The sequence below is a fragment of the Lepidochelys kempii genome, chromosome 17 (assembly GCF_965140285.1).
Source record: "Lepidochelys kempii isolate rLepKem1 chromosome 17, rLepKem1.hap1, whole genome shotgun sequence".
NCBI classification, from domain to species: Eukaryota; Metazoa; Chordata; order Testudines; family Cheloniidae; genus Lepidochelys; species Lepidochelys kempii.
In genome coordinates this window covers 9,307,272-9,334,058 of record NC_136396.1, presented here as the reverse complement: position 1 = coordinate 9,334,058, position 26,787 = coordinate 9,307,272, and the positions used below count along the sequence as shown (strand labels likewise).

Genomic DNA, 26,787 nt, shown 5'->3' with positions numbered 1-26,787 from the left:
TTTTCATCATTAGCTGTTTAAAATATTCCCTGGTGAGCTTATTGAACTTCATGGTGTTCTCAGAGATCTCTATCAGCCTTCTTCTACAAGCAAATGAGAACACACACACTGATCCTGTTCAATCTGTGCTGTCAATTACCTTTTGAAGGTACTTTTTCCACACTAACAACTCGTTTGTGCTTTCTCCCCACTCCATTTCTTCAATATACTTAAGACTAAGCATCAATAACATTTCATGGATGAAAGGTAATGAGACCTCTGAACTACCCTGAAGGGATTTTCTGCAGTGTCTTCTGCTGTTTCAGAAACCAAGAACAAGTAAACTAAAGGACTAAAGAACATAATACTACAAAAACTCATAGCAAAATTTAGGCTGTGGGGTCACACCATGGTTGTTTCAGCTGCATTCATGACAGCTTAAGTCCTCATGAATCCTGGAGACCTACATTCACAGTGACAAGATACCTTTATTTGTATTAAAATAACATTATTGCTGCATTTCTCTTTTCACTTCCCTTCTAAACAATAAGCTGTAGAACAATATATACTATCCACAGGCTATTTGGAAAAAACACATGCTCTTGGGTCCATCGCATTCCCTGTTTGCTTCTTGGGACCTTAACTAGAACTTGATAAAGGAGCCATCCTAAATATATAGTCATGAATATTTATTTGTAATTTATCCTTGACAGCATTGATTTTTGCAATGAATTTATTCTAGTAGCCTGCCAGTAATTTACGTGTAATCCGTAGTTATCAGTACAATTTCTTCATGGATTGTCTATCCTCAGTTTCATTCATTTTAAAATAGAGAAGGTAGATCAAGCTGGGGAACTTTAGGACTGTATTAAAAGCCCTGTGAACAGCAAAAAACCATACTGGTATATGTGATGACAAGATGAGTAAATCAACCTGTTTTAATATCTAGCCTCCTGCAGTTTTATGGAAAGGTGCTTTAAAGAACTAGTGTCAGGTTTGAAGGGCATGAACTTTCATATCTACAGAAGTAGCTTTCACCATATTCCCAACAAGAGATTTTTCTAAAATTCCATAGTATAATTCTTACTGATGTTCTTCAGATGGCATTTCAGAAGTCTACGTAGTACATGTACTCCATTTAACAGTCTAGAAGGTTCTCCTCAGACCTCTGCATTTCTCAGAAACCTCATTCCAAAGATTTTTCAGATGAACTAACTTCCAGTCAGTTTAGCACTCTAAGCGGTAACAAGTTTTTGTTTTCAGCCCCTGAGTTCATAAGCCTTTTATTAAAATACAAAGATTCTTTAGGTAATAACTGAGAAGACTTAGTTTTTCTTTCCATATATTTCATTCTGTTCATTCTACAAAATATTCCAACTATTTTGGATTGGGTCCCCAAAAGTAGTACCTAAATCTACAGTTTTTCAGCAAATTCTGTCCCCATCTTTATATGATTTTGCTGGGCACTGAAGTGAATAAGAGGGAAGGGTATATGTGTGCAAGTTAAGAATAATGTTGAATAGCAGAATTCCTCTTTACCAATATAACTGATCTGTTCTTGATCGTATCATTTCATTTGGCAAAACTGTTGAAATGGTGAGTTATTTCTCCTCTTCAAGTTTTCTTTCAGGTTCCAATGAAGTCTTTCCTCCAAGGTTAAAAGTACCCAAGAATCATTATAATGTAAATTTTAATGGTGAAGGGGCTTCTGTGAGTAATCTTAAAAATCTGACAAATTAGAAACACACTTCCCATGTTTTTGACTGGGACATAATATATATTTGAATATGTTGGAATAATTGTCCACATTATTACTTTCTTAGTGACTAGTTATTTTTAAACTACTTCTTGGATTTGTACCAATTTGACCCTCTACTAAATAATTTCACCCACATAGGGACGGGTGTATGAAACTTGCAGTAAAATTATGTACATCTGCTTTAAAAATCCCTCTTCCTCTTGCACTTAATTATCATGAAGGTGGTGTTCTTCCTCTAGGTTATTAAGCCATTATAACTCCGGATTTAAACGATATTCTCAAATCAGCATAATCCTACTCAAATTTATCAATCCTGTATAGTCCTGTTTATGGTCTGGAGTGATTGATAAATACTTAAAATGGGACTAGAGCGGAACACTTTTTTCAGCTTTCCTTCCTCTTTTACTTTAATTCAAACTGTAGCTTTATAATTCTCAACTTTACTTTTTAGGTTGTCAGCCAGCGGTTTCCTCAGAACAGCATTGGAGCAGTTGGAAGTGCCATGTTCCTAAGGTTCATCAATCCTGCAATTGTCTCCCCTTATGAGGCAGGAATTTTAGATAAAAAGCCTCCACCTAGAATTGAAAGGGGCTTGAAGTTAATGTCAAAGGTGAAGGATTGAATTTGCTTGTTTCTGTATTTTTATTTGGACTTACTGTGTTTTCTAGGTGATTTTAATTTGGCTTTAATTCTCTGTTTAAAAAAACTATAAGGAGACTTATCTCAGCTTTAAGTTTACTCTAGCCAGGACTTCAGTGTTTAAATGTATACATTTTCTATTAATTTTACAGCTAATTTGAATTGCAGTTTCTGAACTATGCTTGGGTATATATCATAATTCTAATGTGCAGGCTTTATCTCAGTCTAGTTCTTGAGGGGAAAGATTTGTATAAAAAACAAATATTTTGATGTTTCCCAGTAACCCTGTAAGTTACCCTGAGTATAAAAGAGCCCTATACTGTTTGGCCTCCCAGACCTGCATTGCTGTTTTTTAATTCGGACAATTCTGTGTCAGAATATTAAGACTTGTTTGCACAGTTGTGCAAAATTCAAGCTTTGGGCTGCAGAGTTCTGACTGAAAATTAATAGCTCAGAAGTGAGGGCACAAGAAATTAAGCAGGACACACTGCTAACTGCTGTCTAAAAGGTAGTACGACTCAACCTTTTGTTCCTGTTAAGTTTCTGTTCCTCACTTCTGAAAATTATTTTCAAAGCCTCATGAAGGTTTTGAATTTCAGTGGATGTACGTATATCAGAAAACTTGACATGTATGTGCCTTACTGTCATATAAATATTTTAATGTTGAGTACGCCTCCGATGCCTCTAAATATACCTACATAGGAGGTTGTTGAAAAGCCAGTAAGGCTGACTACACCTTTTTAATGACTTTGTAAAAAGCAACTTTGATGAAGTACAAAGGTAATTCCACTGGTAGTTTACCTGAGAAATCTTTGCCACACATCTTAGATAAAAATATAGAAACCAGACTTTCTCGTGGGCCTGTGGCCTGTAGTCAGCCCAAATATCTTTACTGCAGTTAAACAGCCGCTTAGCTTGAGCCCTGCAAGTCTACGTCAGCTGGCTCAAGCTAGTCATGGGATTTTAAGTGCGGGGTAGACATACCCTTACTGCACAGCAAGTTGGGCTGTTTGAAATAGTAGTACCTCAAAGTGCACTCACTTAGTAAGTGAATTTTGTAGCTGAAAAACTCTCTTCCTGTACACTTGATTCAACTAGTGACCACTAATCAGTGTAGTTATGCGAGTACTGAGAGTTTGGGGGAAGAAAACACCATTCCATGGCTGCAAGAGGAATAAATACCCCCTCATTCTTCAAGCCTACATGAAAGGCAATGGAGTGAGCTTGTTCTGACTTGGCCCCATGCTCCCTGCCCTTTCTGTCCATTCCTGTAAAATTTCCCCCTTCTCACCACTAAAGGGAGCCTTTAAAGGTGCAAACACCCCTTTTCTTCCAGCCAACTGGACAAAGATTTATTTGCATAAAGGCTGCAGTGGGCACAGTCTACTAAATTGAAATTAATTGGGTTGTTCAACAGCCTTTTTGTGTGTCCCCTGTGGATTTTCATAGATAAATAGAAGTGGATGAATCTGCCAAAGTGGGAAGAGATGTTTCATTGGTACAGCTGGATTAAGTGTAATGTGTAAAACCTCTGTGTGCCTTTAACAATTCTATTTTCTATTTTACTGTTTAGATACTTCAAAGTATTGCCAACCATGTCTTGTTTACGAAAGAAGAACATATGCGGCCTTTTAATGACTTTGTAAAAAGCAACTTTGATGCAGCACGAAGGTAATCCCACTGGTAGTTTACCTGAGGAATTTTTACCACACATCTTATGTAAAAATATAGAAAGCAAACAGAAAAATGCTTTCTCATGGCTCTGTGACCTATTGTCAGCCTGCTGGACTGATTTTTCCCTGCTAATCGGAGCAATTGGTTTTCTGTCTCCCTTTAGGTTTTTTCTTGATATTGCATCTGATTGTCCTGCTAGTGACACTGTCAATCACAGTCTCTCCTTCATTAGTGATGGCAACGTACTTGCCTTACACCGTTTACTTTGGAACAATCAGGAGAAGATTGGCCAGTATCTTTCCAGCAACAGGTAAAAGATCTGAATGTGGGAGGGAGTTATCAATGCAATTACAGTTCAAGATGACAAATCAATTAATTCACATCCTGGGGATTGGCATGGGCAGGTTGACTTTCATTCATTAGCTATTACTTAAAAGAACATTGTACTAACCTACTTCTCTTATGAATTATTTTGTCTGAGGAGACCTTCCGTTTGCAATATCCATAACTTTCCATTGCAGTTCTTCATATTACTGTAAGCCACTTCAGTAATCTACTTGTTTGCCTATGTCTCATTCATATTGAGACCTGTGCATGAATTATGCTTTCTACTGTGAACAGATTTCTTATAGTTGTTCACTAAACCTGCAATAAAAAATTTAACATTCTTCACTTGCCTAAAAATACTTGGGACGCACAACCAGCTCATTCGTGGTAAAGGGAAGTTACTGGACCAAAATCAGGAGGGGGCCTGAGGGCTAAGTAGGATTTGTTGTCTCTTGTAAGTAATGTATTGTTTCTAGGGATCACAAAGCTGTTGGAAGGCGACCTTTCGACAAAATGGCTACTCTTCTTGCCTACTTGGGTCCACCGGAGCACAAGCCTGTGGCGGACACACACTGGTCCAGTCTAAATCTCACCAGTTCCAAATTTGAAGAATTTATGACTAGGTAATGGAGCTACTCAACATTGGAAAAATTGGGTTTTTTAAACTTTAAGCTATCAGTCTTGTAATTTTGATGTAGCATGTACAGTAACTCCTCTCTTAACGTCGTCCCGGTTAACGTTGTTTCGTTGCTGATCAGTTAGAGAACATGTTCATTTAAAGTTGTGCGATGCTCCCTTATAATGTTGTTTGGCAGCCGCCTGCTTTGTCCACTTCTTTCAGAAAAAGCAGCCTGTTTGAGCTAGCTGGTGGGGGCTTGAAACCAGGGTGGACCGGCAGTCCCCCATCAGCTCCCCTAAATTCCCTGTGTGGCAGTCATTCAGCAGGCTATCAATTGCCGGGCAGTTCAGCTGTCCCTCCCCCCCACTGCTGCTTGCTGCTCCTGCCCTCTGCTTTGGAGCTGATCCCGGGAGCCTCCTGCTTGCTGTGCAGGAGGTGGGGGGAAGAGAGGTGCTAATGTCAGGGCATCCCCCTCTCCCCGCTCCTGCTCCGCATCTCCAGAGTGGGAGTGGGACACAACAGGGCTGAAGAGCGAGGGAGCTTGCTGGCAGCAGCTGCTGTCTCATCTTGCTGATCTACTTAAAAAGGCAGTGTACTTAGGGGTCAGCGTATTTAAAGGGGCAGTGCACCTCTCTCTCTCTCCATTCATGCTGCCTTTTAGAGTTTGAGGCTACATTAACAACGTGTTTCAGAGTAGCAGCCGTGTTAATCTGTATTCACAAAAAGAAAAGGAGTACTTGTGGCACCTTAGAGACTAACAAATTTATTTGAGCATAAGCTTTTGTGAGCTACAGCTTGAGGGCTCAGCTGAGTGTTAGTTCATCATTTAGCAGTAAGGCATTTCCTGGAAAATATTCCACCCCCTTCCACCCTGTGACTTCACCACCTCAGCCAAGCTTCACAATAGTCTTTTGTCTGGCAAAAAAAATGTCCCTGGAACCTAACCCCACCTATTTACATTAATTCTTATGGGGAAATTGGATTCACTTAACATTTCACTTACAAGTAGCATTTTTCAGGAACATAACTACAGCGTTAAGCAAGGAGTTACTGTATATACATAAGTACTTTCATACCTAATGAGGTCTTTTGGAGGGAGAGATGGGGGGTGGGAGGGAGGTAGAACCAAATTTAAAACGTTTAAGTTCTTTTCCACTCAAAAATAGAGAAATAAACTCCATGCGGTGTGATGATTTTTTTCCCCCAAAAAATGTCGGCTCATTGGTAAAATGGAAAACTCTAAGAAAACAGATGTTGTGGTGGTTAAAAATTTGCTTAACAATATTTAATGAAATGTTCAGACAATTTTTAAAGTGCAAATGGGCCGTTTTTCCCTTAGACATCTATGAACAAATGTCAATGTAAAGTAATAATTGTGCTGATTTCTAGGCACCAGGTACATGAAAAAGAGGAGTTCAAGGCATTGAAAACGTTAAATATTTTCTATCAAGCTGGAACATCAAAAGCTGGCAATCCTGTTTTCTACTACATCGCTCGGCGGTAAGAAAACTTCTGTCTTTCCCTTGTCTTATAATAACCACTGTAATACCAAAAGCAGCAAGTGCATATAAGGAAGATATGTGCTTCTCACCAACCAGGAATTTGTGAACATATCTGAGATTTGAGGTGAGACTACACTCTTGTGGCCATCCAATTTCCTAGATCAGAAATTTATCGATATAAATTGTATGGGCACCCATCCCATAGTGTCTGAGTGCCTGTGAAATGTATTAAAGTTCATTGTGAAAGGGTTACATTTTACTTTAGGAGGTGAAAAATTCAAGGTCAATATTAAATTGGCCCCACAGTGCATATGGATGGTACTAATATTAAGTCATATCAATAACTTCCTTCTGTTCAGAATTTATTGCAGGAGAAAAATTGGGAATTTAAATGCAAAATGAGGTGGCAAAACATGTCATGGAATAAAATTTTGAAAAATACTTAAATCCTATTTTCAATAGTGATTGAGGCAGGTAGGACCTAAGACTCATTGAAAGTCCCTGGGACTTATGCTCCCAGATGCTTAAGTTGTTTTGGAAAATGGAACTTGTGCTTATAAGTCACTTAAGTACTTTTGAAAATTTTATCCATGATCGTTAGTGTTGAGTTGCTTCCTTTCTATAAGGAAAGGATTTAGTATATGGAGTGGTGCATATGATGTATGCAGAAGTCTGATTAAAGAAATGGGGAGAAAATCAGTTTTAGTAGTGAAGAATAGACTACAAGTTTTGCAAAATATTTAATATTAGAACCCAGGACTATGCATATTTTAACTTTGATCTTTCACCATACTTGAACAATTCACTAAAATAATTGATAATTTTTACTACACTAATGTCGAAAGTTTCAAGAAATATATCTGACACAGGATTATTCTTTTCAGATCACCAAGGCAAGTATTTCACTGTAATCTTTTAATTTTTACATCAGTTTTACTAATATTAGTGAAATGATTGCAGTTTAACAAAGTTATGCGTAACTAAGTGGTATTACTTACTGTTGACAAAGGATTACCCTTTAAGCTAAACATCAACAAAAATGCAAACCAAATAAAGTTGCAGTCTAGATCTTGACAAACAAAAAACCATAGTGTGAATGACAAGTGGAACGTATAAGGATTTGAGATATCAGTGTCCCTTGCAGGAGAACAATCGGACTTTTGCAAAGGGAACATCATCTCTTTTTATGGTTATCTGAGTTTATTAGGCCAAAACTTTTGGTTACTCTATTAGAATTGGGCACATGAGGATAGATACGTAGGAAATAGGGTCATATTTACATAATTTGGCTTTTGAGGGGGATACATATACTTATTTTAATACATAAAATGTAGCTTGGTAAAACAAGTGTAATAAGACTAATTTCCATAGCTTACCAATATTTGTAATACATTTAGAGTATGAGCTTTATTTGACAATCAGCTTGTTACAATTTCTTACAGTGGAAAAAGTCATACAGTTTTTTCTAAATTTTTTTTATATAAAATGCATGGACACTTTGATACTATTTTGAGTAATTTAATAACTTTACCAATGGAAAGTACTGATTCGAACATGGTCATTAATTTAGCAACCATAAGTATAGTACCGCTACTGCTCCACAATATTAAAACTCTCAAAATAGTGAAGAACATATTGAAATGATAGAGGTTAATTGACGTCAGAACGGTGATTCTTAGAGAATTTGGACTCCAGAACTTGATTGTTCAACCAATGATTCGGAAGTAATGAATACTATTTTTATAACAATTAACCAAGCAGTTACATTCAAATGATGGACACGGTAAAAGATGCAATAGTCATGAGAGTTAAGGCCATAGCTACTGAGCCTCCATGCTGCATTGTGCTTGCTCTATTAGTGACTCTTCGATTATTTGGTTTAATGCTGCTGGTTCCATTCATAGGTTTAGTGTTGGCAGTCATCTTTTTGCTGCAGAGAAGCTAGGAATCATGGTCGTCACCGTTGTTGTATTTTCTGGGGTGACTAAACGAGCCTCATTTAAAAACATGAGGCATGACTACACAGCACAATTTCAACAGCATCTTCTGTCTGTATTAAACATTTCACATAGTATTTTCACGTTGTCTGGCATTCTCGAGCTTTGCTGATATGAAGTAGATATTTTTAAAGGAAGAGCTGTTCTGTCATGCTAACTATTAGATTATTTTTCAGTTGAATCAGTTAATATCCCTAAGTTACTTCTTTGTTTTATCATTTTTCATCATTCTTAACTGTACACTTTGTAAAATTTTCCTTGCATTAAACATGCAGTGATGCAAAGTAGAATGAAGTATTTTACCAAGAAACCAAATCTATAACACCTGTTGTACAATGACAATATTTTTTGTCTGTTTCCAAGATAAAATTATTGACTCTCAACCTGTAGGTACCAGTGTAAAATTCAACAGGTAGGTAGCTTACTGTTGGTAGATGTTTACTTAATTTTACCACAAGATAATAATCCATACCTTATTCCAATTTCAGTTTCTTATGGTGAAAGTAGATAACAGCTTCTGAAGAACCCATCTGAGCGCAGCCTCTACATTTACAACTGGTTTCTGCATTTATATATAAATTCCCAAAGATGTCATCATAAAAGCTAAAAGCGGTTGGCTCCAATATTTGCATTTGAGTTTCTAATTTCCAGAGCAACAAACATAAACCTAACGAAAATTCAACCCAACATCAATGAAGGAAGTAAAATAAACTTTGAGGTTTTTTTCCTCATTCCGGAATACTCTACAGTATTAGAGTTTGTAAATAAACACAACCCTCCCCCAATCACTTCAGGGGAAATGCATGCTACATACCATTAAAACCTCTGTGAAGTACTAAATGGCTGAAAACTTAAAGCTAAATTACTTTCATAGTGAAAAGGCTGCTAGATTTAGGAAGTATTTGAGGGGTAGCTGTGTTAGTCTGTATCCACAGAAACAGCAAGGAGCCCAGTGGCACCTTAAAAACTAACAGATTTATTTAGGCATAAGCTTTTGTGGGTAAAAAACCCCACTTGTTCAGATGCATGGCCAAATAAATCTGTTAGCCTTTAAGGTGCCACCGGACTCCTCATTGTTTTTGTAGATTTAGGAAGACTTTTTCAGTGCAAGAAATCCATTGGTGTGGCCACTTAAGAAATGAAAATGTGTGACTTGTTACAACTGCATGATTAAGAAGTCACCATTATTTTAATAACACTTTGCACTTATGTTGCATTTCACATTTTAAAATCACTTCACACAGGCCATTTGGTACAACTAGTTAGAATCTCCACTCTGGGGAATCTTCTGATTCCTTGCCTTGGGACTTAGATTACACCCATGGTTTATAATTGTGTAGAAATGAGTTTGAAGTGGCTATCCTGTAGGCCAGTTGTATGTTTAGGGATCCTCTTGGCATGACCTGAGCTGGGGAATGCTGCCTAAGCAGCACAGAGAGCCTCTTGTGAAATTGGGCTCCTCATCTTCCGCCTCGTGTGAGGCCTATAGTGCTGAGAGGGAAACCACACAAGAAAATGCTAAAAAAAGGTCAGCATTAGCTTATGCAGGGAAACCCGAGGCTTGAAGGGGGTGATACTGTGGAGAATTGCCTTCCCATCACTCCACCCACCCTCAGCCCAGCTATACTCCTCACTACCATACAAGGGATTTCCATGGAGTTCGAGGGAACAGGATGAATCGTGCTATTCAGTCTCCACCCCGCTTACCCCCTTTGGCAGAAATGCCACAATTTTTAAGATATGTTTTTTTTGAGACACAATCTAGCTCTTTGAGGACTAATGAATGGCCATCATTTTGGCTGACAGCATGGCTGAAATAAGCCTTTTCAGTTTCTGAATTGAAAAGTCAGCTAGCAGTTTGAATGGCTGTGTATGAAGTGAGACTATTGAGTAACCTTGTAAAAATCAGTTGTGAAAATGAGCAACTAATAAACAGTGTATGTCTTATGATAACCAGCTTGCATTAAATAGTTCAGCATAGTTGGTGTGTTTCATGTATTTCAAAATGGAGACATGAGATTAAATTTCAAGTTATTTAAAATGGATGGCATATGAATACATGGCCATTTTTGAGCTTTATTGATTTTTATTCAAATATTATTGAACCAATATTAAAATAATATTGTTCCATTGAAGATTATCGCTTGTGCAATTAATGTTTAGTTTCCTTAGGAACACCTTGCAGCTTCATTGTACGTAATGTGGCTTTGCTAGAGTGCTTTACTATTTAATGAGTAATTCTATACTAGCAGTAGTGAAATTGAATCTCAGGTTTGTCTAAGCATTATGGTTACACTGGTAACTGGAAAAACAACTCTTCCTTAAAAGCTTAAAGTAATTAAGGTAAATTGATGTAAAGTGAGCATAGCACTTAGATTGTGAAACGAGCCTACAAGTCTTAACACAGTATGCCATTTACTTACAATTATTTCACTTTCATTTATTCTGACAGAATCCTTAGGCCCTGTCGACACCAAAAGTTGCAGCAGTTTTGTTAAAGACATGTTCTTTTTTGCATGCTGGTCCCTATGTATATCCCCCTGTGGGTTCATATGCACTGCACGCAGTGGAGACTGGAGAATTCTAGCAAATATTGTCCATTGGTCTGCACCTCTGCAGTTGCTCTCCTTGTGTTCCATACTGAGGTATACAAGGGGTGGTGCAGACTGACACCACTCCAGTTTCTTCTTACCACCACATGGCCTGAGTTGGAATCCTCCAGTGTCAGGAGCTGATCCGCTTTGACATTCTTTCCTATAAATATTTGCAAGTTTTATGTTAGTTATTGTTAATAGTTTTCATAGTTAGATTAGTAGTTAGTTAGAATCTCCACTCTGGGGTATCTTCTGATTCCTTGCCTCGGGACTTAAATTATACCCAGGCTCCTGGGCTTTAAGAATTCTCTCTCTTGCCCCTGCTCCTTTTTGGTCAGCGACAGCCACCAGTGCTGCCTCTGCTGCCTTAGAGAAGCTCATATCTCTGCTACGTGCAACATTCACGGCTCCTTTCCCATCCGAACGCAGCAGGTATGGGAACGCTGGCTTCAGAAGTTCCATGGAATGTGCCATGAAACCTCAGCTGAATCCAGGAAACCCCCCTGCACATCTGCCTGGGACATTGAAGAGCATGCTTCCTAGTTCAGTTATGACACAGGAGTGAGAGCGACTAGAGCGAAGGACTCTTCATCTGGGCCTTCTTACGAAAGTATTGAGCTGATCCCCTAAGCAAGAGCTGATCCCCTCTATATCTTCTAAGAGAAGAGATCCTGTCCAGGCTGAGCAAATCTTTGCATCCAGGACACAAGGACGTGGGTCCTTCCAAGCCTCATGACCATGATCAAAAGGCACATAAGAGGAAGGCTCCTACAACACTGACCTTGATACTAACTAAAACAAAGCACAGAGAGTTAAAGGGTCGTGAACCACGGTATTGACAGTAACCAGGGGCTTGGAGGCTCCATCACTGGTGGTACTGTGGCAAGCCCAGAAGGAACCACCCACTACCAAGTTTTGTTTTACACCAACTCCAGTGGCAGATAGCAAAGAGAGACAGCCTTCTAAGGCTTCAGCATCCTACACCACACCACGGGATATCTTCATCCTCCTGATCTTGCAGTCCCTCCTGTTGTTGGGATCAACCCTAATCAGGGAGAATCTAATAACAAGGAGAAGCTCATCTCCCATTCCATCCACTAACCGTGGTTTTCTGACACTGGTACTGACTTGCATCACTAACAGAACCGGATCTGACCCTCACCCTGACCTTCTCACTTTCCTGCGAGTCAGACATTTCAGTGGAGTCATCTCCTCCTCCACTGAGGGAGTTCAGTCCAGACAGAAGTTTGAGAGTCTCCTGCTTCCAGCCTCAGCCATTCAAGTGTGTGGGGGGGATTCGCACACTCAGGATCAATTGTACCCAATGCCCTTGGGGACCACCACAACTTATTTTTGATCCTTCATATTGGATCAGCCTTATTGGGGACCATGAGACCTAGAGTCCATTGATCCCATAGGGAATCCTACCCACCCTTCTTCCCCAAGAGACCAATCGAAGCCACCTGAACTATGGAGGAGGAGAAAGACTAACTGGTACCAACTCGTAGTTCATCTTCGTTGCCTAATGAGCTGATTGCTCTAGCCTCAGCTTCTCTACCCGATGGCCACATACAGTACCAAGAGCTACTTCAGAGAATAGTAGAAGAGCTCTAGATCCCGTTAAAAGAGGTGCAGGACTTACACCACAATCTCTGAGACATCCTAAAGTCTATGGGAGCTAGCAGACTAGTATTCCCAGTCAACACCATATTGGAACTGGCAAGAATGGTATAGTACATGCCAGCCACTTGTGCCTCTACCCCTAAGAGTACAGCTAAGAAAGCCCCTATCCCCTTTGTCCTGGTTAAGGGAGCAGAGGGTTTTTTTCCCTCCCACCCTGACCTGAATTCCCTAGTCATCTAAGCAGCCACAAAAGATGCAAAACCAAGGGCCCCCTCTGCTGGCAGAGTCCAAATGTTTAGACCTCGGCGTGGGGGGAAGAGATTTACTTTCTCCAACTATCAGGCCCTCCTGGCAAAGTGTTTTTTTTTTTTTAAATTACTCTAAGTTCTGACTTCAAAGATAAATTACCTCAGGAGGATAGGGCCCAATTTCAAGCCCTATTGATGAAGGCAGATTAGTGGCAAGAAGCTTGCTACAAGCTGCAGTCGACTCTGTTGGTACTGCTTTGAGATCCATGGTGACAACTATAATGACATGCCAGGAATCTAGGCTACCCTTCAGGACTTCCCAGGGAGGTACAGAGCGCTGTGCAGGACTTGCCCGTTGATGAAAACAGTCTTTTCCACCAGAAGACAGACCAGTCTTTGCATTCAGTGACTGACTCAAAGGCAGCTCTCCTCTCCCATGGCATATATAGACCAACCCCGAAGCAAACGGTAGAGGGTGTAAAAATAGAGACACACTGCCCCATCCGCCCCTACCACAGCTACCCAACCTCTCCCCCAACCAAAAGATACTTCTGATGGGATGCTCAAGAGCTGCGAACCAGTATTGATGTCACCTTCACCTGAAATCTGCTTTGATGGACATGTAGCACGATTCCCCCACAACTGGAGGGCAATAAGAGACAGATGGATGTCATCCGTTCCAAATACACCATAGTTTTCATTTCCCCACGTCTCCAGAAACCCCTTCCTTGTCTGTCTTCAGGGACACTTTCATGAGGAGATTTTCCTTCAGGAGATGAAATCCCTCCTACAACAGGGAATAGAGAATGTATCCCTTCAACATCAAGGAAAAGAGTTTTACTCCATATAGTTTATAGTCCCCAGAAAGACAAGAGGATTGAGACCCATCCTCAGCCTGTGACGACTGTGTCTTTACCTGCAAGATAAAATTCCACCTGGTTACATTGGCATTGATAAATACCATCCCTAGAAAAAGACATATGGTTAACAGCTCTCAATATGGAAGATGATTCCTTTTACATCAATATTCGGCCTTCCCACAGAAGTTTTCTCAGATTTGTGGCAGGCTATGACCACTAGCCATACAGAGTACTCCCATTCAGCCTTGCAACTGCACCCAGAGACTTCATAAAAGTATTTTCCATAGTAGCAGCACACCACGGATGGGACAATTCCACTATCTTCCTCTGTCAAGAGAGCTGGTTTCTCACAGGTACAAGTGCAGAAATTATAACATTGGCCTCATTGCTGCTCCATCTCCTCCATATTCACGGAGACTCCTAGAGATACTAGAAGTCCACTTTGACTTTTTGATGGCAGCTTTACAAGCAGCCATACCATCTGCATCCTTACACCCTCCTCTTCTCTGATGACTGCTTTTCAGCTATCCACAGTGGAATACACATAGGGACCGTCACTCAAAGAGGAAAGAGATATACTTACTGTTTTTAATTGGAGTTCTTCGAGATGTGTGGTTCCGATTTGTATTCCACTTCCCACCTTCCTTCTCCTCTGCTTCAGATTTTTCTTGATTTTGGGTAAGAGGTGAAACTTTGGTACACATTCAAGGAAAGCAACTTCATGAGAGCAGACTAATGGATGCTACTTGCTAGAAAGCTCGATTCTTAGGCACATGGAGTGCATGGTGTACCTACAGTGGAATACAGATAGGGACCACACATCTTGAACTCTAGTTATGAGTTAACTAACTAATTTAGTTAAACAGATGCAAAATTCTGTGTGGACATTCTTAATTCAGTTTATGCCTGGTTTAGATTGATTTAGCTTACTTTGATTCCAGGCAGATTTAAGCTAAATTGATATAAGCCAGGAATAAATAGAATTAAGAATGTCCGTACAGGGTTTTGCATCCATTTCAACCAGATAGATCTATTAAACTTACTTGTAGCTAAATCAGTGAAACATTGTGTGAAGACAAGATGTTAAAATACGTATGCTAAATTCAGTGGAGTTTTAAAGAATTTGGTAGTTTATTGTCTTACTAAACAAGCTGCAGCATCTTCAGTGGGAGAGACCATTGCATACAAGTTAGGCATGGAAATGAATCTGTCATGCTGGTGAGTTCTTCTGATAACCATTTGTTCAAGGATGTTCTTAATGCCAGTGTTTTGGGTAGAGTCTGCCACAGACATCAAAATTCTCCCCAAAATGTTAATACGTGATTCCCAGAACAGCTAGTAATTTGGCAGTCCAATATGAGACTTAATCTGCTTAATTTTGGTGCCTATTTGAAAAAAGTCCTGTTTGTCCTGTGAAAAGAGGAATAGTCAGTGATATGTTGGAATGTACTCTTAGGATTCCATGTTAGAGTTCCACCACCATTTTGAAGGGTGAGCTGGAGTCACTTTTTTCCTCTGATAGTTTTCCCTCCTCTGAGTGATACCCATTCATCCCTGCCAGAAATGACTTATCCCTGGTGTTTATACAAATATATTTTAGAACATACTTTTTCCTTCAGAATTAATCAGAATTTAAACAAAATGTTTGCAGGAACACTTCCAGGTTAGAGGAAGGGTGACCCAGTGTCCAATTTTCGATCGGAACACCTGCTCGAAAAGGACTCCAGTCAGCACCGCTGACCGGGCTGTTAAAAGTCCAGTCAGGGGTGCTGTGGGTCTAAGGCAGGCTAGTCCCTACCTGTCCTGGCTCCATGCTGCACCCCAGAAGTGGCTAGCAGGTCCAGCTCCTGGGGGGGAGGGGGAGGGGAATGCATGGGGCTTCGCACCCTGCCCCTGCCCCGAGCACCGGCTCTGCATTCCCATTGGCCGGGAACCACAGCCAATGGAAGCTGCGGGGGTAGTGCCTGCGGGTGAGAGCAGTGCGCAGAGCCGCCTAGGAGCCGGACCTGCCAGCTGCTTCTGGGGCGCAGCACAGTCCGTGGTGCCAGGACAGGCAGGAAGCCTGCCTCAGTCCCCCCTGCTGCCTGGGAGCCACCGGAGGTAAGTCCGCAACCCAACCCCCTGCCCCAGCCATGAGCCCCCCCCAACCCAGAACCCCCCTCCTGCACCCCAAACCCCTCTGCTCCACCCCCCCAGCCTGGAGCCCCCTCCAGCACCCCAAACTCCTCAGCCCCACCCCAGAGCCCCCTCCCTCACCCTGAACCCCTCATTTCTGACCACCTGCCCCAGCCCAGTGAAAGTGAGTGAGGGTGGGCCAATGAGGGAGGGGGAATGTAGTGAGCAGGGGGCAGGGCCTCAGGGAAGGGGTGGGGCAGGGCCTTGGGGACAGGGCGGGGCTAGAGTGTTCAGTTTTGTGGGGTTAGAAATTTGGCAACCCTAGTTACAGAAGTAGAGGATATTTCTGGTTCTGTTCTGTGGTGGTTTTCTACCTTCTGTGTTTCAAATTACTCAGGCTGGACACAGTACAGAGCTATTACTATACTCGATATATTTTTCAGAAACAGCATGTAAGCATTGCAGAGGAATACATTTAACATAAGTGTTTTTACCAGGTGGTGCAGCTTCCCTGCCATGTTCACACTTACAATGAAGGCGTGTCTATGCAGAATGGGGCTGGGAATGGGCAAGAGAAAAAAACGTAGGGACTTTCTCATTGTAATTGTGACCATGGGAGGGAGGCCTATGAGAAAATGCAGGAAAATAAATTGAATGTTTCTTTCATCTGTTTTCTCTCTCTCCTGGTAGCACACATATCCTTTAGCCCCGGGGGGATAAATATTTGGGAGGCGCAGCACACTGGATAATGTAATTTAAAATAGAATGCTGGAATTAGTGGCTGTGTATGTAAATGTGACAGGTGCACCTTGGTTGCTGGAATCTTTGTGACAAAGGGAACATTGGCTCGGACTGCGGATATCATTTTTTCTTTCGAAAAATGCTCTGGAATTCTTAATTCTTACCTGAATGGATAGCCTTTAAAAACTGGCGATAGGAGCCTCAGTGTGACACTTCATCCGAAGAGCTCAGCTGTAGCGTCTGCACTAAACTTTTTCACATTTTCTGATAAACCTAGCCCAACTTATAAGGTACAGTAAAAGGAAGATGTTTTGATGGCAGTGAAGAGTATTTTACCCTAACTCTAAAGAGAGATGGCCAGTGAAGTGGATAAAAACAATGATGAGAATGTTTTTGAAGTGTAGCTAATTGCCCAGGATATAACTCCAGAAGCTGTAGGGTTCAAATGAAATATCGTGTTCATAAATGGTCCAGCACTACTAGGATAGTAGGAAAGCTTCTTAGTAGAACTTCTCTCTTCATTCATAGTTGAACTGCCAGATATTTTTAATCTTTTCTGCTTTTGGCAGAATAAGATTTCAGACAGGTTCCTCAAAGTGACAGAACAATTCAGAGGAGAGAGGAGCTTACAGGGAATGGGAACAGGGCTAGAGGAAAAAAAGTTGCAGTCAGTTTCCTCCATTTCTTCTTTTACCTTTTCCTTCGATGTGAGAGCCATTGTGTTTCAGACCCCTCCATTTACATCAGAAGACAGGGCCTGTTCTTAAGTTCATATCTCTGGTGTCTTATTAAACACCTGATTTCAACCAACAATAAAAGACTGTTTGTTTGCCATATCTTTCTCTCCAGTTTTTTTCCCCAGCACAAACTGCCTCATTTCATGTCAAGGAACATAAAATTCATAAGTTAGCTGCTCATCTACTTCAAGCAGGAAATTGGGCGTGCAAATGCCATGGATAAATAATCCATCTAACAAAGTTCATGCTGTCTGGGCTATAACTGTGTAAAGGAACAGATCCAGCTCCAGCATATACAGTACGTCTTCTGTAAAATGATTTGACACGTTGTTTGTATATTCCTCATTAGTAATGTATGAAAAAGCCTCTTCGTTTAAAGAGAAGAGTTCTTTAATTCCTGGAAATAATGGGGGAGTGTTTACATATGCATAACATTTACCAGCACTTTATCTTGTGGTATACTCTGAAAGCACTGAAGCAAAGGTGTCTACAATTAATTCATTACATAAAAGTAATGTTATAATTCTGGGAAAAGAATAAATAGCATAACCATTCAGGCTTAAAATTGCCTTCATGTTAGAAGTTGTCTAGGGACATAGATGCTGAGATGTTTGAACTTTTTTGAATAGACAGCTATTGGGCACTTAAGCAACCTAGTGGTTTTACTTAGTGCAGCAATTAAAATCATCTTAACCCTTTCCTGGCTGACAGCTGCCCATCCCTCATCAGTGTTCCGTTGGAATGCTGGCAGTTCGAGGGAAACTAATCCGTATGTGATGCACTCTTCCGTGTGCATTTTGAGGTATGGTGCTGAAGGGATACCATCAGCATGTTTAGGCCCAAAGTGTCCCTTCCTTAAAGCAAAAATAAATCTCATGGGCATCTCTACAGAAAGGAGGAGGAAGGGAAGAATTTAAGAGTTAAATAGTTGTTTTAAAATGTTAATCTCTTGTTCACTGGGGACCCCAAATACTCGTTTAAATCTGTATTTGTGAGGCATCCTTAGCAAATGCTTCTTGGGTTCTTTTTCTGTTGGAGAGATACCGATCCCATATGTACTGTGTTTTTTTTCTGGTAATAAAACTGGGATATTGTCAGACTTGAGGTATTCCTCTTCCCACACCCCCCCCACACCCCAAAAAAGGTTCTGAGCAAATTGATCAGCAGGTCACCTGGACTTCATGGTATGCATCCAAGAGTACTGAAAGCTTAAGTGAAGTAGCTGAGCTGCTAACAAAAATATGGAGTCTGTCACTAAAACCAGCTACTGTACCAGAAAATTGTTCTCATCATTCGTTTTTAACAATTAAGTCCCATTTTTGCTTTTCAGCATTTGTTTTGGGTGAACAAATATCTGAAGTTGAAAGAGATGGTCGCAGTCCGGGGGCTGCATGCAAACTTGTTGTCAAAGTAAAAGGCTGATTTGTGGTGTACCAGGAAACACTTGAGTTTAGTTGTTTGTTTGGTAACTGTGGTTTCCATTTGTTGAACTTTACAAAGTTTGTCAGTATTGCAACTGAGAAATTTCAAGTCATTCAGTGTGTTAATAGATATTCATTACGGGGCTCAATCCTGCAAGGTGTAGAACGCTTAGTGGAATATTTGGAGGATCCCAAACTTCAGAAGGAGTAGAGGATATTTCTTTAATGCATTACTGTATGTCTCAAAGATTGCACCCTGTGCCCTTGCACGTTGAATATCAAGATTTCACTGCTAAGTGAACAAACTTAATGCCATTTGAAATGCATTTGCCATATTGGCTTGGACAGATTACCAGAAAGAGTAATAAGTTAATTATTTGAAATGTAAAATAAGTGTTGTCCAGTGGATAGTGTGACAAACTGTCAGAAGACCTGGATTTTATTTCTGACTTGAAAGTCATTCAACCTAGTGCTTCCCTATCTGAAAATTAGGGATAACGTGCACTTTTGTAAAGCACTTAGTAATCGTTGGATGAAAGTTGCTATGGAACATTATGAATCATAGTGATTTATCTGTGCAGCTCCCCTTAGGTGGCAGTGAATGTAGTCCTGCAGCTATGCCACCTCTGTTCCACTGTGACTTTACTAGAAATCTGAAGCTGTCACTTACCACAAATCTGAAGCACCATCAAGTCTGGACAAGTCAGCGATGAGCCAAGAAAAGCCCAAGGGAGCTGTTTGTGTCATGTGTACCCACAGCCATTTGAAGGGCAGCAATAGTTGCACAGTTTTATTGTCATTGTTTTATGCTCTGCTGAATGAAGGTATAAACTGGGTTTCATAACATGTCCACAGGGGGGGAGTATTTGCCTGTCAGGCCGTCAACAAATTTTTAACTAACAGATCCTAAGATCAGGTGTATAAACTTGAATCTTCATATATTCCTACATAAAAGTTGAAAAAGGTGAACTCATAAAGCCAAGTAGGAGACACTGCACTCAGGATTTTTTTAATTGGGAGTTTACTAGTAGTTGAACTAGGACAACTCTAGAAGAAAAAAATAGACTTATTTAACTCCCATTTCCATGGTTCTGTTCCATCAGCATAACAATCCTGAATAACCGTTCTGCAACAAAAATCCTGTGCTCTCTGGTCCAGGTGGAGACCCCCAGCCTCTTGGATTGCACCATGGACAGGCTTCTCTCTATAGCAATAGACACACAGTGGAAGGACAAGGTTTTGTCCCTGGTGAGCTTATCTCATAACTGATATGTGACATCTTGCAGAAGCTGATTGGCTGTCTTATGATACAGTGATTGCAATAAGTTATTCCTATCTAACTGAACCAGAATCGGACTCCTTGTACAATAATGCCGTGTTTTTGGGTGAAGATTTTCTAGCATTTCTTGCTGGGTACAAAATTTTAGCATCCAAATATTATATTACTAGGTGGCTGATAAGGAGATTCCTCTGTCTGTGAAATTGTTGATGGCAGAGTCCAACATCCATCAAACAGGAAAAAATATTTTGGCATATGGTTTTAAACACTATCACTTTGCCCTGTAGAGTTTTATTGACCGTTAGTTTGTTTTCCCAGAAAATACTGTGTAAAATAGCTTAACCCATCCCTCCCAAACTTTGAGCAATGTACCCACCTCCTCACCAGAGTAAGTGCTCATTCTCTTCCTAATAATCCATACTTGCTGTTCTAGCTATTTATCATTTTTAGCACAATATTCTTTTCCACATCTCACCTCTTATACTTTTCAGTTGTTAGGAGGTCTCAGTCCCAAGCTTTGTTAGTAACAGATTAGTCTTCGATACTTTCCATGGCGTACAACTAACTGGGGAAAGTGACAACTGTTCTTCTGGGTTCCTGCATCACACAGCAAACTGGTCCCTCTGTCCTTAAGCCACCTCTTCAAAAACGGTACGTGGGACTCGCCCATGTTATCTGAGGAACCACTCGCCTCTCATGATCACAACTTCCTGTTACAGCTCCATTCCACTGGATCAGTGAAATTGTCAGCCTCAAAGCTGGCTTTCTACTTGCAAGAGACAGAGTTTTCTCTGCTTCTGGCCCACAAGTTCTCTTCCTCCAGGATGTTGGGATGACCACTAGTTCCTCTAATTAAATCAACCATCCAAAGTGACAACTGTTGAAACACTTTGTGGCTATCACTTCAGTTCTTTACTTGTCGTTGTCTTTCTGCACCCATCACTGAGATCGCTGTTCCTTTTTTAATGCCCGGTACTCAAAGATAATTTTGATAACCCACCGTCCCCGTTATCTCTTTTTCTGTGTATTGTTATATTTTCTTTTACCAATCTATTACTTTAGTAATCTCCATTTCAATTTGACTTTGTATGCTCTCTTTATTCATAGGCTCTCTGGTGATCTTTATATTAAGCTTTAGCAAAATAGAAATGTCAGGTTTGGTTTTTAGTTTTCTCTTTTTTGGTTCTGTGCTAGTGCACAAAAGCATTGTGTTGTTAATGCTGCTTGTGCTGCTGCTCTCGGAGCACCGTGTGTTGATTCAGCCGTGTGTTAGCTGAACTAGGAGGGAGTGCCATGTTTTGATTCAGCAGATGTCACGTTACTCCTACAAAAAGACCACAGGCTCAGTTCAGTGGCGAAGGCACTCGGCCAGGTTCATTGGCATCAAAGCACAGAATTATTTAACTCATAGGCGCTACGTGTACCCTAACGCATGTATGCCCGCAATAAGGTACCAGCTCAGCTAACATAACATAATCTTATCCCCTAGGCCAGTACAAAGGTACCCCTCCCTCCACTTTACTTTTATCCATTGATACAAATAAGTTACGTATTACATTTTATATGCTGTTCATTAATATCCTGTACTTTGAACTTGCTAGTTTGAACAAAACATCCTCATCCATTATCCTGTCATTCCATCCTTCTCTTACGGGGGCATCAATGTGTTCCTATACAATCTGTTGGTATGTATCTGTATGTAGTGATCTGAGAGCTCTGGGTGTTTTTGTTCCATCCTCTCAGGCCAGGAATGTGCTTACTTGGTTACCTAATACCTGGCATGTTACTATTCTGCCAAGCTCAGGCCTACTTTGGTTCACCCTAGCAGCTATGCCTAGGGCTCCAGCAAGGCCTACAGCCTTTATTGCTTAATAGCTAGAAGCTCTGCCCTCGAAGCCATATCTCTGAAGTCTTCCACTATATATGAAAGAGAACCATGAGGAGTGGCAAGTAAAGGGCAACATGAAGCTCCCTCATGCCTCGCTACCACTAATGTTCATTTGCTGTCTATTTTAGAGATGGCTGAGAATATTTCTTTTTGGATACTACCATCAAAAGCTTGAGAGATGAAATTATCGGTGAAAAGTATTTTCTTTGCTCAGTAGGATGTTGGTTTTGAGAGTCAATAATATATGGCCAAGGCTCTGGTTATCTGAGAACCCCTGACCCCACCAGGTCAGCTGAGGTGCATGAGCTAATAATTTCTAGATTTAAACACAAGGGGGCTTGTAGAAGGGCATTATTGTTTGGGGTGCTCAGTTCTGACTCACTCTGTGGCTTTAACGTGGGACCGAGTACTTGCCTTCCTGGCTAAGTGCAAGGCCTGTCTATTTAGCTTGCTATGTTCATAAACTGCCCTGTGAGCTCTCTAAGGGCATGGCTACACTGGAAAGATGGCAGCGCTTTCTGAAGTGCGAGTGTGGTGATCACCTCCACGAGAGGATTAGCTATAAGTGCTGGAAGGGTGGCTCCCAGTGCTTGGAGCCTGTCTACACTAGCGTTCAGACTTGTTGTGCTCAGTGGGGTGATTTTTCACACCCCTGGGCAGCACGTTAGAGTGCTATAAAATGTAAGTGTAGACAAGCCCTAAGTATCTTAAGAATATGTCTAATGGAAGGAGAGAGTAAGGGGAGAGGAGAAGTTGTAAGATACCTTTTCCTCCAGATTTGTACTATCCCTGTTTGTGTACTGTATCAAATGTACTTCCAGAAGGGACATTTTATAAATAAAAATAGAAAGCTCGTAAAATTGGAGGGGAAGGATGAAATATTGTGACCAGCATGTAGTTTTGGATGACTCTTAAAATGTTCACTGAGGCATACCTCAGGGAGGGATAGAGCCTATTGGGAAGGGATTGAAAGGACAGTCACTGTCCTGACTGGATCCTTTTCAAAACTGGTCAGCTGAAACATGGGTCAGAGTTTAAGTGAAAGCTTCGACTCGTTTTTTTAAAACTGGCTTGCTGTCCTTCCTTTGGCCAGTAGATTGAAAATCAAGAAATAACTCTGTAATTATCTAGATTTTGTTTTGTTTGCTCTATAGTGAGATTGCAAAAATGGACAATGATCTTTTCTTATATTATGCTGCTTTTCTCTAAGGATGCTAATGGGAGCCAAGGATCAAGGTACAAATAAGAAGGGGTAAAGTACTGGAGGAGAGCTCTGATATTGAATACGAGGTCATATTGAAAGTGTCAATTGCTCTCTCTAAAGTTGTATGCAAGACTGACCCAAGTTATCTGAGGAACCACCTGATCTCTCATGGTCATGACTTCCTGTGACCGCTCCATTGCAGAAGTATAGTGGAACTGTCAGCCCCTTGTGATTTGTTTAATAGACAGCACTTTCTTGGTTTCTGGGTCACACATTCTGTGTCGAGATGTCAGGATGACCACAAACCTCGGTTCCTTCAGAGGACTATGCAAAACCCACTCCTTCAGCCCAGCCTTCCCACAGTAATACCAATAAAAATCAAATGTACAAGTCTAGTCCCTGTAGACTAGAGAAAAGAGAGACCTTTCTGTGTGCTTAATTCTGTGGTGTGCTCCGATAAAATGGTTCTGGGCTGAGACACAGATTTTGTTGTTTAACTGAACCTTTTTGTGTACCCTCACTTGCTTAAGAATAAGTTTCTTCCTCCCCAGGACTTGCCTCCGTTTCTGGCCTCTCTTCCTCGAAAGACTCCAAGTATGCTACCTCCTTTCCCACAACCCAATAAATAGATATCTTTTATTCTCTAAGCAATATGTGCCCTTCCTGTTGGCAACAAGAGATTCAGCTGAGAGACTTACCATGGGTTCTCCATCTGTGTGTCTGAGCTAGAGGTTTTTTTTTTTTTTTTTTTCTTTAAACAACTATGGAGTCCTAAAAGGCTGCCTTGGTTGGAGCTTGGCTCCATGTTTGAGAGTTGGCATCGTGTTCGTGGGAACTGGTTTTGTGTGAGGTCTGGCATTGACATTGTTGATCCTATTTCCTGACTTTGGACCAGGTTTTGTCCTGTTTGGCTGTGGAAATTGTCTTGTATGAACAGTTCCACGAATGAGGAGGATTTTCAAAAACTAAGAGAACAGGACTATTAAAGGGTGACACTTAGAAAGCTGCGCATTTTGAGCCTCCTTAGGTTGGATTACATGGTTTTCCCCCCTCTCCCACCCCCACCCCCCACTTCTTGCTAAGCAGCAATGAAGAAGAACGAACCTATCCATGGGTTACAAAGAAAGCTATACATGATTAAATGGAAGCGTGTACAATTGTATCCTCTCTAGACAGGAATGGAAAAAAGGTGAGCTTGGTAAGAAAATGAGAGGATTTTGATGACCAAAGTGCACTGGAACCATGATAGATGCTTGGGAGAGCTAATATGGGAGAACAAACTTTTCAGAAAATATGTAATTGTAATTTTCAATATTGTAAAGTTTTAAAACCAAAAATTGTACAGAGACCAGCTATGTAGGTTTTTGGCTGTTTGATTATATGAAAAAACTTTTATTTTAACTGCAGAATAGAGGCATATTGTAATTGTGGCATAGCAATATGATGAAGAAACAAAGAATGGTACCTAAAACATTAAAGAATTTTTTTAAAAGCTTGACCGCTAAATAGAACTGCAAGGGATTTTAAATTGGCATGTCTTTCCTTAATACAAGAATGTTAACACTTTTACAAAACATAGGTAGTGTTTGTTGTACTGCTTTTTCATTAAGGCTTCATTTTAGAGTGCCTTAATTACTCAGTCCTGAATATTTGAGTACAGATGTGACCAGATTAACTTTGAATGGTCATGTTTAATACAAGTAAATAAACTGACTTGTTGGATGTGAAAAACCTTTCAGGAGAGAGACCGGTTTTTCTCCTCTTGTTTGCCAAGAAAGCATGCTGAATGCTGGCACACTCCAGGCAGTACCTGAGCATGAATCCAAGAAAACAATTTACCTTTCCTCTCCTTTGTCTTGTTTGTTCCTTTGTAGAATTAGTACCTATCATTGTAAATGCTGCCTTATTTATTTATTTATTTATTTAGGTGTTGTGTTTAAATTTCCTTGAAACAAAAGTAATGGAACAAGTAGCTCTCCGCTCTGTGTAGATGTTACTTTTACTATCATGGTTCTGTCCCTTATGGTATTTAACGCCTATCAAATTTTGAAGAATTTGTGGTAGCTTTTAAAGAATTTTGAGGGTTCCCCCCTCCCCCCACTTGTTTTAAAATAACACGGGTAATAGTGGAATTTTTGCTTCTAATTGGACAACCTCAACTTATTTTTAATTGCTGTGAATAACATAAAACTATTTAGAATATTTGTTTAAAAACTAGATAAGGCCATGTGAGCAATAAAATACTAAATCTGCACTATTGTATATACAGACGTTAAATAGTTTTAGGTGAACCATCTTTCAGACTTGATACCAATGAGAGCATCAGGTATGTATACAGAACCCATCACCCTATTATCACAGCACACTCCACATGGCTTGCGTTAAAAGCAGAAAACCACATACAAGGAGCAAATACCCCATAACCCAACTCCCTGAGAATCCCACAGTTTTAATAGTCATAGTCTAGGAAAATCTTGATACCTACACAACATGCTGGAGGTAGTGATGAACTAAACACCGGTGGGTAATGGAGCTGACAGTGGGGTGACAACAGAACTGCAGTGGCTAGGAAAACGTCTTAACGAAGAGTTGCATATGGCATAATATCACATAATTTAAGAATTAATCTGAAAAGTTTGCAGAGCCCACTGAAAGGATGAAAATGCACCCCACTTGGTAAAGTGGTGCTGAGAAGAGTTGACATCAGTGATGGAATAGTAAACATCGAAGGGATTGTAGCAGCTGAGCCTCCACGGTGATGAGTTTATCACTTCTCAATGTCGAATTCTTTAGAGATTCTCTGGTTGGCAGAGCATTGTCCTTGTTGTGCTGGGTGGTAGAGACTGCCTTGTCTTTGTCCTTGCTGGTGGGGTAGGTGGTGGAGGTGAGCTGGCTGTCGGCGGCAGTCTTGTCCCTGTCATTGCTGGTGGGGTGGGTGGTTGAGGTGAGCTGGCTGTCGGGGGGCGGTCTTGTCTTTGTTGGCAGGCTGGTTGTCTTATTGCCAGCCTTGCCCACGCTATCCAGACCAACAATCTTGTAATTGTTTACACTGCCAATTAAATGGAGCTCACATAGCATGAGAACAAGGACAGCCAGGTGTGATTTGAATGGCATCTTCCTTCTATTTTGGGGGTGGTGGTGTGGAAGCAATATCACAAGTTTAAAACTTTTTGTTTTTCTGGTAAACAGCAGAATGATTTAGCTCATTGCTCTCCTGGTACACTGTGCTCATATAGTAAAACTCAAGTGGTCATCTTCCAGTTCTGCTCTCTGTACATATAAACGTGGGAGGAAAAGCAAAACCACTGGCCTGTAAAGAGAATCCTATTTGCAACTGCTAGCAGAGTCCCTCCTTCCTACCTGAACACATTACATTGTATGGCCTTTTTTGAATCACATAAGGATTAAAAAAAATCACAATGGGAATATGATTCTTGTCAGGTCTGAATAAAGCAAAGGGAGCAATAAACTTGTTTGAACATACCAGCCATGATTCCTTAATCACATAAAGCAGACAGTGCAAAAATTTTAGCCTTTTGGAAAACTTGTCTCCCATTTACTCAGTTTATTACTTTTTGTAC

General features: G+C 40.6%; 1 protein-coding gene across 9 annotated transcripts in view; it reads left to right on the top strand.

Annotated features, from left to right (window-relative positions):
* The window catches only part of NF1 (neurofibromin 1), a 170,621-nt gene that overhangs the window by 73,383 nt on the left and 70,451 nt on the right, over positions 1-26,787 (top strand). For all 9 annotated transcript variants that reach the window (XR_012155355.2, XM_073315123.2, XM_073315122.2 and 6 more), the window contains 5 exons: positions 2,190-2,348; positions 3,951-4,048; positions 4,215-4,361; positions 4,855-5,001; positions 6,387-6,497. Coding sequence is in view for 8 of the 9 variants with exons in the window: in XM_073315123.2 (XP_073171224.1) it covers positions 2,190-2,348; positions 3,951-4,048; positions 4,215-4,361; positions 4,855-5,001; positions 6,387-6,497 (662 nt within the window). In the remaining variant the exon portion in view is untranslated. The remainder of the gene's footprint in view (positions 1-2,189; positions 2,349-3,950; positions 4,049-4,214; positions 4,362-4,854; positions 5,002-6,386; positions 6,498-26,787) is intronic.